Below are 13,564 nucleotides of genomic sequence, written 5' to 3' on the forward strand. Positions count from 1 at the left end.
CACACACACAAGCACACAGAGACACATACACACTTTTTGTCTAACACGCTAACACAGTTCTGTACTGTTATGCTGTTATGTTCAGTCATTGTTCTTATGTTGAACATGAATACATTTATGGGACGTATTTCTTCTTTCATAGCAATTTTCCTTCATACAGTACTTTCTTGCCGTGAAATAGGTCTTAAATTCTATTCAAAGTGGTCTTAAAAAGGTCTTAAAAAGTCTTAAATTTGAGTTGGCGAAACCTGCAGGAACCCTGTGTTAGATAAATGTAGTGATGTAACAATTTAAATATTCAAGATAGTGTAGTGGAAAAGAGATAACGTTTTAAAAACATGTTACTAAAACAAAATCTCTTGATTCAAAAAATAGTAGATGAATAAATATACACACATCAATCTGTGCATTTGTTGTGGATGGAACACAACAAATGGTGCTCTTACCTGTGATGCCTCCTCCAAACATTATAACCAGACTGTATCATTCAAACTATAAGTAACAGTTCTAGCTACTTGACTTTAGACAAACAATTCAAAAATCAACACAATTTATTGAAAGACCAATCTTTATTTTACGGTGCCTCTCCTTTTGTTTGTATTATTAAACCCTCAGATGTGAGATATTAGTAATACAGTAGTAGCATTGTCAATCTAAAAAACTGAGCAACTCAACAGTTAACTTTATATTTCTTATTGTCCAAAGCATTTATTACACAATTTTTTCCCCTCTCATATTCACAGTATGGATGATTAGAGACTTTGTGGGAAACCTCAGCTTTATGAACCTGTCTGTTGGTTTGGCCGGAGAGGGCTGAGGGTCTTTCCCTGCGAGGAGGACCAGGCCTGAGGGAGGAGGACCTGCACCAGCTGCACCTACAGAACTTAGCCCATGCTGGGCATAGCTGTTACCACCTGCACAGGCCTAGCCTGTCACTTTATTTGACAAAATGTGTTTACTTAAAGCTCCCATGTCATGCTTTTCCGGTTATTACCCGTCCCCTTGTGTGTTATGAAGGTTTTTATGCATGTAAACGGTGTGCAGAGTCAAAACCCTCAAAGTACACCCTGTAGCGAGTAAAACTCTAACACAGAAAATACCTCCCCAAAACGCCTCGTTGGAGATACGTCACTGTCCATTTGATTCTTCCGGGTACCGCATGATGTCATGCGGTACCCGGAACAAAATGGACCAATCCGGAAGAGCTATGGTCACATCCAGCGGCGCTGGCCGCACCCTCTGCCAGCCTAACATTTACTGTTGGAAGCTCTGGTTCAGTTCACAATCGATCCAGTCATGCCAATGCCAAGGACCTGTTTCCTGAAATGTGTGGAGAAATCTGAGCTGTTTGTCCTACCGACGGAAGAACCACGACGAAGTCAGTGGTTGAAATGTCTTTTTAACACTGTTCCTTCAGAGGTTCGAAGAACGTTACTGTGTGCACGACATTTCACAGACGAAAGCTTCCAAAACATTGCCCAGTTTGAGGCCGGATATGCACAGCATTTGAAACTGAAGGACGATGCTATTCCTAGTTTGTTTGGACCGTTTGGAGCAGGGGAAGATTCGGGTACACAACCTGTAAGTTTGCATTGTTATTTGTGTATTTATCAAACAAGACTGTTTAAATGTGTAAACTGTGTCGGACTGCTAAGCCATTGACACAGTGCTAACTGTGCTAACTAAGTTGCTAGCGTTTCCATATATCAACTCTAATATCAGCAGATGGCCTTGCATACATGTATCTCATAGCAGGAGAATGTCTGCATTCACACACGAAATACTCATAGACAGTATACTCCGGGTGATTTGCCGTACGGTCAGTCGCGAAACGTAATTACATTATAGCTGGCGTAGCGTGTATGCTACCGAGCTAACCAACGGAGCTAGACATGGGTTTACTCGGGATTTTTTTGTTTGTTATGCCAGCTACAATGAATGTAGCAGACTACCCGTATAAGATTGCAATTGTAAACACGTTCTTGCTAGCCTAATATGAATCACTAGCTTTTGTTCATAGTGGCTTTATTACACTAAACAAGCCCAGCTTACTGGGCTAACGACGTTGCTAGTGTTTAAATATATCAACTACAATGTCAGCAGATGGCCTTACATGTTTGTCATGGCAGGAGAATGTCTGCAGTCACACACGGAATACTCATACAGTATACTCCGGGTGATTTACCGTACATTGTGACAGTACATGTACATACTGCATGTATAGCTAACGAGGCTAGCTATACATGCTAGCGCAAAACAATGTATTCATGCCAGTTACAATGAATGACCGAACGTAGCAGACTACCCGTATAAGATTGCAATTATAAACACGTTATTGCTAGCCTAATATGAACCACTAGCTTTTGTTCATAGTAGTTTTATTACACTACATTATAGTTGCCGTTCCTCCGAGCTAGCGTTCATATCGTGTTAGCAACCAAAGTAAACAAAGCCAGGGTTGCCAACTCTCACGCATCTGGCGTTTGACACACGCTTTCACTCTCAATCTCACGCTGCCCAAACTATTCTCACGCCAAAAACAAGAATACCGAAGACTAGAAACGGTTTTGAAAACTTTTGTCACGTAGTGATCGTCTTCTCAATAGAACATCTTTGATAATGTCTTCTGGCCAATCAGAATCACGATAACGGCGTTGCAGGAAGTCCCGACGGAGAATACTTTTGCGGTAGTACATCTCTATACATCGATACAACATTACGTGTTGATAGAAATCAACACGTAATGAAATAAGACCCCACGGTTTGATGATTGATAGGTGTGTGGGCTGTCTTTCATTTTGACACACAGAACAATGGGGGTCATCCACCCTTATCCACACAGCCTCTTCCCTCTTCTCTCTGTGAGGAGCAGCAGGTTCAGCTTTCAGAACAAAGTAACAAAAAACTAATATGGCATTCATTTTTTTAAATATGTCGTGTAGTAATAGATTTATTTATTTTTCTTTTCAAGAGAGTACCAGAATGTGTATTTTATGTTAGTATTTCAAAAAATCTCCTGGGGGAGAATCCCCCCAGACCCCCCTGCAGGGGTTGGGTTTTCAGCATGTCAACTCTTTCACTTGTGGGGAAATTGCAGGATTGGCTCCAGGTCGCCCTTTTTATTTTCTACAAGACAAATGTGCCTTTTTATTTCATACATTTCCATTTGGATTGAGACAGGGAAATAATCTAAACCTCACACGTGGCGTTTCACTGTCGGGGGGAGCGTGTATGTAATTACATCGCAAATACTGACTTGAGCCCCACCACTGTATGGGTTAGCCCTACCATAGATTACCCAACAAAAATACTCTGGAGCCGCAACTGCCGACCCGTATTGCGCATGCGTAGATCTAAGATCCAGTAGAAATGATAAAAAAGTAAAAGTCTGCTGCTTATTGTTCTACTAGGCCAAAATAGAGTCAAAGAGTATATGAGAGTGAGAGTGTGTTAATTAATATATTTGGCAGTTTGGAGTAAGTCTGTAGATTTGTTTGTGTGTGTGTGTTTCATGTATAGGCCTCTCACGATAATTAATTTTGTTGGATACATTTTCCCGGAAATTATTGCGATAAACGATAATATTGTCGGCACCGTTGTATGACCATTTTAGACCACTGACATAATGATAATATATAATAATAATTCAAGTACATCCTTTCAAACTGCTAGTCACATCCTCATGTAAATGGCAATTTATCGAGGTCAGAAAAGTTATCGAGTTCATTTTTCGTACGATAAGTCAATGAATTGCTTATCGCGACAGGCACACAATAAAACAGTGGAAACAAACATGTTTGACTTTCATTAGTGAATGAAACTGTGTGCCCTTTATAGTCTGTGTCCATTATTGTGTATTTGTATATATTGTGTATATATATCCTATATATATGCTATGGTCCCGCTGCTGACACGATAGCAGTCATTTTGTGCGCATATGTGCAATTAAACCGAATTAAACCCATGATATCAAAATCTCACTCCAGCCAGGTACCCAAAGTTGGCAACCCTGCAAAGCTAGGTTAGCATATTAGCTGGCAAGCTTACTGTGTTCATTAGATAGATGGATTAGATAGATCCACACTCCTACCACAACTACTACTAACGAATCCAAAACAACTAAGTTGCTCTAATATTTTGTGATTTGCATTTGATTTCGTCCAGCCAGATCCTGCCGGACAATACATGACGGGACTACCACACTGATGCATCGTCCTAAAAAGCCCCGGCTGCGATAGGCAAGATGCCGACAACGGGGAGGAATTGATGATATACCGTGTATATATGTATATTTATGTTCATTTTGTACATTTCTAAAAATAAAGTTGAATGGAAATACTTAGTAGGCCTATCCTTTCTTCCCTGAATTATTTGCTCCTATAACATATCATTCATATATAGCAAACCATGATATGATTTCTCATCAAACAGTAGTAGTTTATTACAGGTAAAAATAACTTACTCTTTTACACCTTTCACACCAACGGTGTTTCAGGGCCGGTTCGGTGCTGGTGCTTGAAAAGCACCGGGTTTTCCTGTTCACACCGCAGCAGAGCAGCGTCATAGCTCCGGAATCCGGTTCGTTTCGAGCACCAAAAAGTTGTCCGTCTAGAAGCAAGAACCGCATACGTCACGCTTACGTCGGAGGGGGGCGAGATTAACCTGAGCTAACACTTAAGGCGAGTACGGCAAATAAAAGTTGTAACAAGCAGTATTGCTGAGCAAAGTGACTAGAACGCAACCACACACTTGTTAAAAAAAACACACTTTATAAAGTCAGGCAACACTAACCAGGCTTCGTGTGATTCTGTTTATTTGTACCTTACTTTGACCATCCGTTCGCTGTTATTGATCATTGTGGAGAGCAGGCAGACGTTTTGTTTGTTATTATAGCAGCTATCGGATGGAATCAATACATGGGCTGCACAGGTTGTCATGTCCGACTATCACAAGTAGAATCATAATGAAAAATACGTCGGTAAAAAGTGCCTGTAGAAAACTGCTTAGCAAGTAGTCAGTTTAGCTTCGGTTGCTATGCTAACATCACCCATGTTATACCAGAGAAACTTTCATAACAGCGTTGTGATGCCAAACAGCGTCAATTCAGACTGACACCAAACAGCGTCAATTCAGACTGACACACATTCACTTAAGGGGAACTGGGGATATGTATCAGCTGCTTGTGTGACAGTCAGACAGTGAATACTTTAGAGCCGTGTGAGCTAACCCGGAGCTAACGGGAGAATACACTCCCGTTGAAGAGCAGCCAGCACTGCAGCGGTCGGTAAATGCCGCTGAAACACATTAATAAACAATGAACCACGGCACTCTGGAGAAAAGTATAAGGTTGGAGAAGTCGTTATTTAATTTAATCTGGCTTCGTATGATTAAAAGCAACGCAGTCCCCGGCCCGTTGTTGTTGTGAGGTGAGCTCCGGCGTTGGGGAGAAACTCAGCGACGTAAACTGTGACGTCATGACGCAGCAGCGGCAGCACCAGTCGGGCTCTGAGCGGTGTGAAAAGAGCCGGCGCTAAACCGAAGAACCGGTTCTAAACCAGAAAAGCTCTAGCTTGAACCGGAGTTGCGTTGGTTTGAAAGGGGCATTTGTTATGACCGGCTCGTAGGCCACAATGGAAAGACAAGGAGACATACACAAGTTTACAAAACCACGGCACATGTATTGTGGTAAATGCAGAGATAGGTGGTCGAGGGGAGAGGATCGCCGAGTTCGTCCTTCTGCAGCCGCTTTGGAGAGAGACAGGGGCCGCCGTGTGACTCCGGGCAGCTGGGCTTAATAGCACCTCGGCTCCGGCCAGGTGTCCGTGATCGCGCTAATTAGCCTCTTCAGCTCCACCCCATCGTAAGACCTGCAACACACCTGCACAAAGGCCCTGGGGCCGTCACACTCTTCTATAACAACAGTTGTAGGTACAGTTCGGTTAGTTAGCGTATAAAATATACGGCTTTACCGACGCCATTATAAGACTGATGTTCCGAGAGTGAGCCGAAAAAAGCACTGTTAGACATGGGCGGAGCCTCTCTGGTGGTTGACTAATCAGAACAGAGTGGCCGAGCTGACCAATCGGAGCACACTAGGCTCACAGGGAGCAAGAGCTCCAACGAGTCGTTTAGTGGAGAGAGTGAATACTGCTGAATACACATACTTTACAGAGATGCTGTATGCGAAACCAATGTGAGTTTGGAAAATTGCACAGTATAAATCTATTTTAGTATACCTCAACAATGTAATTATGATCAGTGGAAATGGCCATGACATGGGCCCTTTAATCAATTAACAGATTAACATTTAGTGTAACTTATGTATATTATTTCGTTTTTACTTTTTAAAAAAATTAAAAATTGTGATGGTTCATGCTTGATAACTTTTAGTTCACATTTCAATAAATTGTATATGTATTTGCACTCCTTTTGTCCGTTATTCTTACTGAAAATGTTAAATTACACATTCACATCTGACTGAAGATTGGCACCATTTATTTGTGACGTTGCAAACTCTGCGGTACAAGGCACAAGTATTGTGAAGCTCATAAAGTGAGGCAAATGCATTTGATCAGCTGACTTTTCTTTTTGCCAAACTTTATAGGCCTGACAATAATCACACTGTCTCTGGGGTGCATCGTAAAACACAAAACAACACAAAAATTAAGTTCCTGTTAGACTACAAAACTAGTCAGTGTGCAGGTCTTTGTGTTACAATATAAGTGTCTCTTAGTGAATGCCATGTACTGCTCTTAAATCTCATAACATCAGCTTTTCCTTTCCCTCTGGATGTTCTTCTGGACCCTCAGAGAAAGAGAAAATGGTGAAGCAGTCCTGTCTCTCAGGCATGTCCTTTCCTAACAGAAATATCAAAAAACATATTATTGCAGAGCAAGTGTGTTATTTAAGAAAGAGGTGTGTTTGTTTGTTCAGGGGCTATAAATATAATGATTTTTTTATTTGAATGTGTTTTTTAAATTCAACAGTGTACTACAAAGATAATCAGGTCATGAATAAACTGTTCTAAATTCATCAACATTGAAATAAATGTATTATTAAAATAATATTGAACTGTTATCAAAACTTAGTGCAACTGTAGAAGCTTGCTCTGTTTGGTTGTCTCACTGAAAGAATCACTTTTAACATGTTTTTTACAGTCAATATGCAGAGACAAAGGGTCGCAGTTCTCACTATGTTCAATAATATTTGCCTTAAATACATTGAAATGTACGGAGCCCCCCTGGTGACATTGGTGAGAAAAATATTAATACGTGGCCACGTATTAATAATGCGTGGCCACTAATTAATAATGCGTGGCCACGAGTTAATAATGCGTGGCCACGAATTAGTTATTATGTTCCCACGAGTTAATAATGCGTGGCCACGAATTAGTTATTATGTTCCCACGCATTATTAATGCGTGGCCACGAATTAATTATTACGTGGCCACGCAATAACTAAATCTAGATAGTCTGAAACTGATGACTGAGTGACAACACTAGCTCTGTACCGTAGGCTATACGGCTATTATCGCGAAGCATGGATCATTTTGATTTGATTTCATTTTATTTTCATTTGGGTATGAATTATAATGATATTCTGCAATCCCTTGCAGTTAAGCACAGTGTCATCATTAGCAAAAGGCACTTGATTCGGCTGCTGAAAATGCACGGTTTGAAACGTAAACAATATGCGGACATTGGGCAAGTCGTCGACTTCATTAAGCAGGAGCTAGAAGGACCGGGGAGACTTCATGGCTACAGGTGGATGCATGCAAAATGCCTGCAAAGTGGGATCAATGCAAAAAAGGAAGATGTTCGTTTAATCCTTGCAAATCTGGATCCAAACTTCTCAGCTATGCGTCGAGCCCGGAGACTAATCCGCAGACGGTATTTTGCGCAAGGGCCAAACTACATTTGGCACGTTGATTCCTATGACAAATTAAAGCCCTATGGCATTTGCATAAATGGATGCATAGATGGGTTTTCCCGAAAAATCATCTGGTTGAAAGCGGCATACACAAGCAATGACCCACATGTCATAGGAGGCTACTTTGTAGAGGCTGTGGAGCAGACTGGTGGTTGTCCACAGATCATCCGGACAGATCTGGGAACTGAAAATGTGGTTGTACGAGACATCCAAACCTTCCTCCGTCGCCATGACAATGACAACAGATCAGGTGATAGGAGCTATATTGCTGGAACCAGTACTTCAAATCAGAGAATTGAGAGTTGGTGGGGGATCCTGCGCAAGGAAGGAATGGAGTACTGGATACAATTCTTGGGCGAAATGAAAGACGAAGGTCTGTTTGTTGGTGACTTCCTGGACAAATCTCTTGTACAGCTGAGTTTTCGGAACGTTATTCAGGTGAGTTTGAAGAAATCCTGTGGCTTAGCCTATATGTGAACTATCCCCACTTTAAAACATTTTTTCCCCCACAAAGATGCTTCTGGGATTTTTTAAAAGCCCTATGACAGTATCTTCCACCTATTTGTTTGCATCTGTGTTTAAAATATGGACTTAAATTCAGACAATAAACATGTTCGTAGCTCAGTTAAATGTCTGCATCTTAATGGCTTAATTATCTTTATCTTCAAGTTGAGGGAAAGTACTGTCACTGCAAAAATCTAGTCACTTATCCAAGCAGAGACAGACCCTTCAAAAAACGGAATGAATACACCTGACATGTTTGCTGTGAGGCAACTGGTTGGGTTAATTAGTTTGGTTAACATATTGAATATCATTTTCTTTTCAAAGAAGGCTTCACGATAATAGCCCATGTATGTCATATTCAGTGATCATAGAGCTGGGGAACATCTGTTTCAGGTTCCCATTATGTGCTATAGAGCTAGGAACATAGGACCCTGGGAACAAAAGACCATGTGAATATAGGCATGACCCTGCAGGTACAAGGGGCTTTATCTTGACACATTGTATGCTCTGTGGAAGGCCACATTGCGGTTAAAATGTTTTGCAATCACTCACTAGCTTTATATACAGTCTATGCTCACTAGTCAATAAAAACATAATCTCATTGAAACTTAAACTCATTTATATCTGTTTGAAACTCTTGACCTTTCTAATTTTTTTAACAGGAACACCTGGACAAGATCAAGGCAGTGTGGAATACCCATAGAATCCGGCCAACAAAGAATTGCAATGTACCAAGTGGCATCCCTGACGTGATGTATACTGTGCCACAGCTGTGGGGCTCTGAGGATTGTGTTGTTCCACACAGCAACCTCGGTGCCTGTAAACAGACATGCAAGTTCCTTTCAACCATCCCTTGCGACGAAGACGTATTTGACCTCTGTAATATGATCATGTTAGAGTCAGGCCTTACTTTCCCCACAAACATACCACAAGCTCAAGATTTTTATTTGACAATCCGTGAGGCTCTTCGCTCCCTCATCTTTAACTGAGTTGCCTGATCAATTCGCAAATATGACAGCTTAATTCATTACCATTGAATCGAATAGTATTACCACTTTTGTTTATTAATTGTGCTTCCTTACTGTTCCTGTTGGCGTTTTTCTCAGTTACAAGCACTGTACATTTTTTATTAATCAATGATAGTGTCAATATCTTATCCTATATTGAGTTAACATGTATGCCTATCCAGCAGCATATGTGTATGAGATTGAGCTTTCAAAAGCTCTTGTGGTTAACCATGTCTATACATTAGGTATTTATTCAATGTATTTAATTCCATTTTTTAGCAACTAGTAATTAATTAACATATAACACCGCTGTTAAATGTCACCTTAGTGGTACAACATTTCCCATGTATTTTCAGTGGCTTCATGGATGCACATGTACAATAAAATGTGGTAATTATTTTGTTCAAGTTTTGGTTTCATTCATATTTATGTTTGCTAAGGTTTGGGCTGCAGGTAACAATGTGACAAATCTCTGTTTAAAGTATACCAGCAACTATAGTGTCGGCCTGCAATGCATGAGATAAATACAAACAACATGATATTCTTAAACTGTTTATTCATGTTGACATTATCAAAATGAATTGGTATTTGAATAGTGGTAGGCCCATTATAAAGCAGAAACAAGCTTAACCTAATGCCTACTTACCAACATTTCTCACCAAGGATGATGCAGATAAACCTTAACTAACCAATTTTCATACTGGTATGCATATTAAGTGGAACAGAAAACATATCAAACATTGTATCTGACAGTCTGATTTACCTTAAGTGAATTAGGTAGATAATTGTTAAGACTGATTTGACTAAAGTGAATTTAGTAGTTTCAACTATAATTCTGATAACATTTCAAAAATGCTTTAACAAGCCATTTGTGACCCCTCATAATAATGGCAATGTGGAAAACTGGAAAGAATAAGGTTACAAGTCTGTTGTGTGGGTCCATAGCAATTGTCAGATAACAAAGTCACTCAGCTTTTTCAGATACTGGGTAAGATATAACTAAAATGAATATAAAATAAATTAAAAGCACATTAGCACATCCGACCTAGCCATTGTGTGCATGTGCTCTTAGGCTCGTGACTTAGATGATGTCCATTACCCAGACTGAGCTTCTTAGAATAAGATCAAAGTCATTACGGAGGTCTGGGTAGTTTTGGTAGTTGACTGGTAACATCAGATAGCACCCACATGTATGTGCCTGGGGTCGACACTGGAATGTGGAAGTCTCTATAAATTGAACTGTGATGCTGTGTCCCAACAGCATATCAGCCCCTGTGCAGAACCGGAGGAAAGCCTTCAGAGTGGTGTTGTCAGATTCACCGATGTACTTCCGCAAATGCCTTGCCACAGTGTTTTGAGGGGCTGTCATCTCTTTTGGATATTCCAGAAGGTCTTTTACACGCTTTGGAGTTGGGATTCGTTCTTCCACTATTTCAACAAGCCTCTGTGGATACAAAGTATCTGCCAAGGTTTTTAAGATTGGCTTCCAACAGTCAATTACAAACATTGGTGTCTGGATTAGGCTCTTGTGACCCAACTGTGACACTAGTCCAGCAATGTTACCTTCAGTGGCAAGCAGGTGGCAGTCATGTGCATCTAACACATCCAGTAGGTCATCTTTCTCAACAGAGTTAAATGATTTTAAAGCCAGCTCAAGAATTTCCCTCTCTTGTGTCGAGACATACTGCAAGAAGCTCTCTGTCACACTGCTATAATTGGTTTCATACAGACATTCTTCCAAGAACGGAAGTGAGAGAAGCAGTGGGAAATATCTGACCTTTGTCCAGCCAGTCACAAGGATCCTAGCGATGGCTTGCCATTCTTGAACTTGATACTCATGCCTAAGGTAGGGTGTCTTAACATTGGTACCTAATGTGCATTTACTATAGAATTCCCCCCAGAATTCTGTTAGGCAGTCACGTAGCACACCTGAGCCTTCACCTTCTTCCAGCTCTCCATTAGGAAGCTTCCTTTTAATGTGCACATCTCTGTTCATCATATCAGGGTCAATAAAGGCTGCTAGGAGGTCAGCAAGGCAGTTCCCCCTACGCACCACAATAATGACCTTTGGCTTTGATCCCTCCCAAGGCAAAGTATCATCCAGATCAACAGAATGACTAAATGACGGGCCAACGGTTACTTCATCATCAGTGTAGGTGTTGCGCTGCATTGCTGCATCATGGGCTTCAGGCAAAGCATGTGATACTCCTGTACCTTGGTCTTCTTCTTCCTCAATCCTAAATATTTCTGTTGTAATTTCTAGAGTTCCTTGGTCTTGTCTTCTTCCTTCCTCATTGTTGTCACTGATGAACTCCACATTTGATGATTCTTCATACGTCAGTAGCTCTGCATGTGGAATTAAGAGGTTTATCACATCTGCGTCCGACATTGAAGATAAGTCGATTATGACTTCTGGTTCTGATACTTGACTTTGTTTGACATCCTGTGAAGGGTTTCTTATGACGTCTGAGGGTGTTCCTGGTGAAGAATCAGTAAAGCTGTTCGCCTCTTGAACATCTCTCTTGGTGCAAAGGTACAATCTGAGTAATTTAACTTTGTTTTTTTCATACAGATCCTCAACTGTACAATCTGGGTCAATCTCGTTTTGTGCAAAGTCACGGATCCTGCGGACATGGTCTGTCAGTTTTAGAGACTTGCAGAGACCATTTGGGAAAAAAAGGGACTCAGCCATTTCTTGGATTTCTCCGAGTTTTGTCTGCCTGTCCACGCAGACATGCCGGGTCCCACCGCCTTTTACAGTTCGCACCTGTTTGAAAGCATTGTCGTCTTCACTGAAATTCATCCACCCAATTTCTAATCTCTTTGCCTGTCTCTTTGCATTTTTGTTTCCTTTTAATTTATCCCAATTCAGCTGTCTTTTAACTGTCTTGCTGTCTGGAGCACAACACTTTGCCCTTATTCTTTCCAGTTGACCTCGTCTAGATGCTACTGAATCTCCACAATGACTGTTGCGGCAGAAGGCTACAGCTGCCAATCTGTCTCCGTAATGTGGGATGTACTTTGCCAGATCTTCTTCAGACATCAGTGCAATTACTGACGAATCAATCTGCAAATGTAAACAAAAGTAACAACATGTTAACAGGATCATATTAAAATTGTCATGGGTCACAAACTACGTAAATTATTTTGCAAATTTACATATTTATACCTAATTGAGAAACCAACATTTTTGCTTTCTATTTCAAGAAAGTTACAGGCCAAATAAAACACAAATATGTATGCACTGTTTCTGTGTATATATGTGTGTGTGTGTGTGTGTGTGTGTGTGTGTGTGTGTGTGTGTGTGTGTGTGTGTGTGTGTGTGACAGGTGTGAAACATTAGCAGCGGTCATATTCTGTACCGCTATGCGGTACTGTACATCTAGTTAGTTGACTAATATCTCTATCTTGGGAGGATTAATAGTGACCATATTATGTACTGTAGGCTATGGCATGATAATGTACTACTCTTTCACTGTATATGCTGAAGTAGATTCTTCATTGTGCAGATGATATTCATGAATATTTTCTGAAGAATACCTTGTCGTTTTTGAGTTTGTTCAGGATTTCTTCTCCAGTTCCACGATCTTGCAGAAACTGCAACAAGGGGTCCTCCTGTCTCTCCATCATATAGGCTATTTTGGCACATGTAAAGGCAGAAATGTCATTAAACCCAAATAAAACGAAAAACACTTGTCCACATATTGCCTCAAGGGGATCTGCACAAGGTAACGCAGTTTAGTATTTGTTCACAACCAGTTGAAAGTTTCACTTACAGCTTGATGCTAGTAGGTTTTCAGAAACATGAATGAATCACTAAGTAATTCCAGAGGAATATAATGAGCTAAATTGGTGGTTTCAACCAGTGGCAGACCTAGATTTGTTGTTGTTATACACCTCGCTGCACTTTGGCATGTACAATTTTGCAGTGTTACAATTATGTTAGGGCAACAGATCAAAACCCTGACTTTAAATTAAATGTTTGACCTTTGGTTGTATATAGGAATTTTATTAATATAAACTGCGGTGTTGTTAGTTAGGCTTTCCCCTGAGATGAAGACATGGGAGGCCTCAGGTATGGCTACATGGCAGCTGATGGAGTGTATTGCCTATCAGGGGTCAGG

At 40.7% G+C, this 13,564-nt stretch overlaps 1 protein-coding gene across 1 annotated transcript; it reads right to left on the reverse strand.

Moving 5' to 3' along the window:
• Positions 1-10,008: 10,008 nt before the first annotated feature.
• On the reverse strand, positions 10,009-13,063 carry LOC117493191. The gene is made up of 2 exons (XM_034143630.1): positions 12,981-13,063; positions 10,009-12,507 (listed from the first exon to the last, which is right to left on the reverse strand). Exon 2 carries the CDS (start codon positions 12,481-12,483, stop codon positions 10,522-10,524), a length of 1,962 nt encoding a protein of 653 aa, XP_033999521.1. The 5' UTR covers positions 12,484-12,507; positions 12,981-13,063; the 3' UTR covers positions 10,009-10,521.
• Between the last annotated feature and the right edge of the window lie 501 nt (positions 13,064-13,564).

The sequence above is a fragment of the Trematomus bernacchii genome, unplaced genomic scaffold, assembly GCF_902827165.1.
Source record: "Trematomus bernacchii unplaced genomic scaffold, fTreBer1.1, whole genome shotgun sequence".
Lineage (NCBI taxonomy): Eukaryota > Metazoa > Chordata > Actinopteri > Perciformes > Nototheniidae > Trematomus > Trematomus bernacchii.

Excerpts from the sequence above, each read along its gene's own strand:
- LOC117493191 (XM_034143630.1), bottom strand. The coding sequence starts at position 12,483 with ATGTCTGAAGAAGATCTGGCAAAGTACATCCCACATTACGGAGACAGA.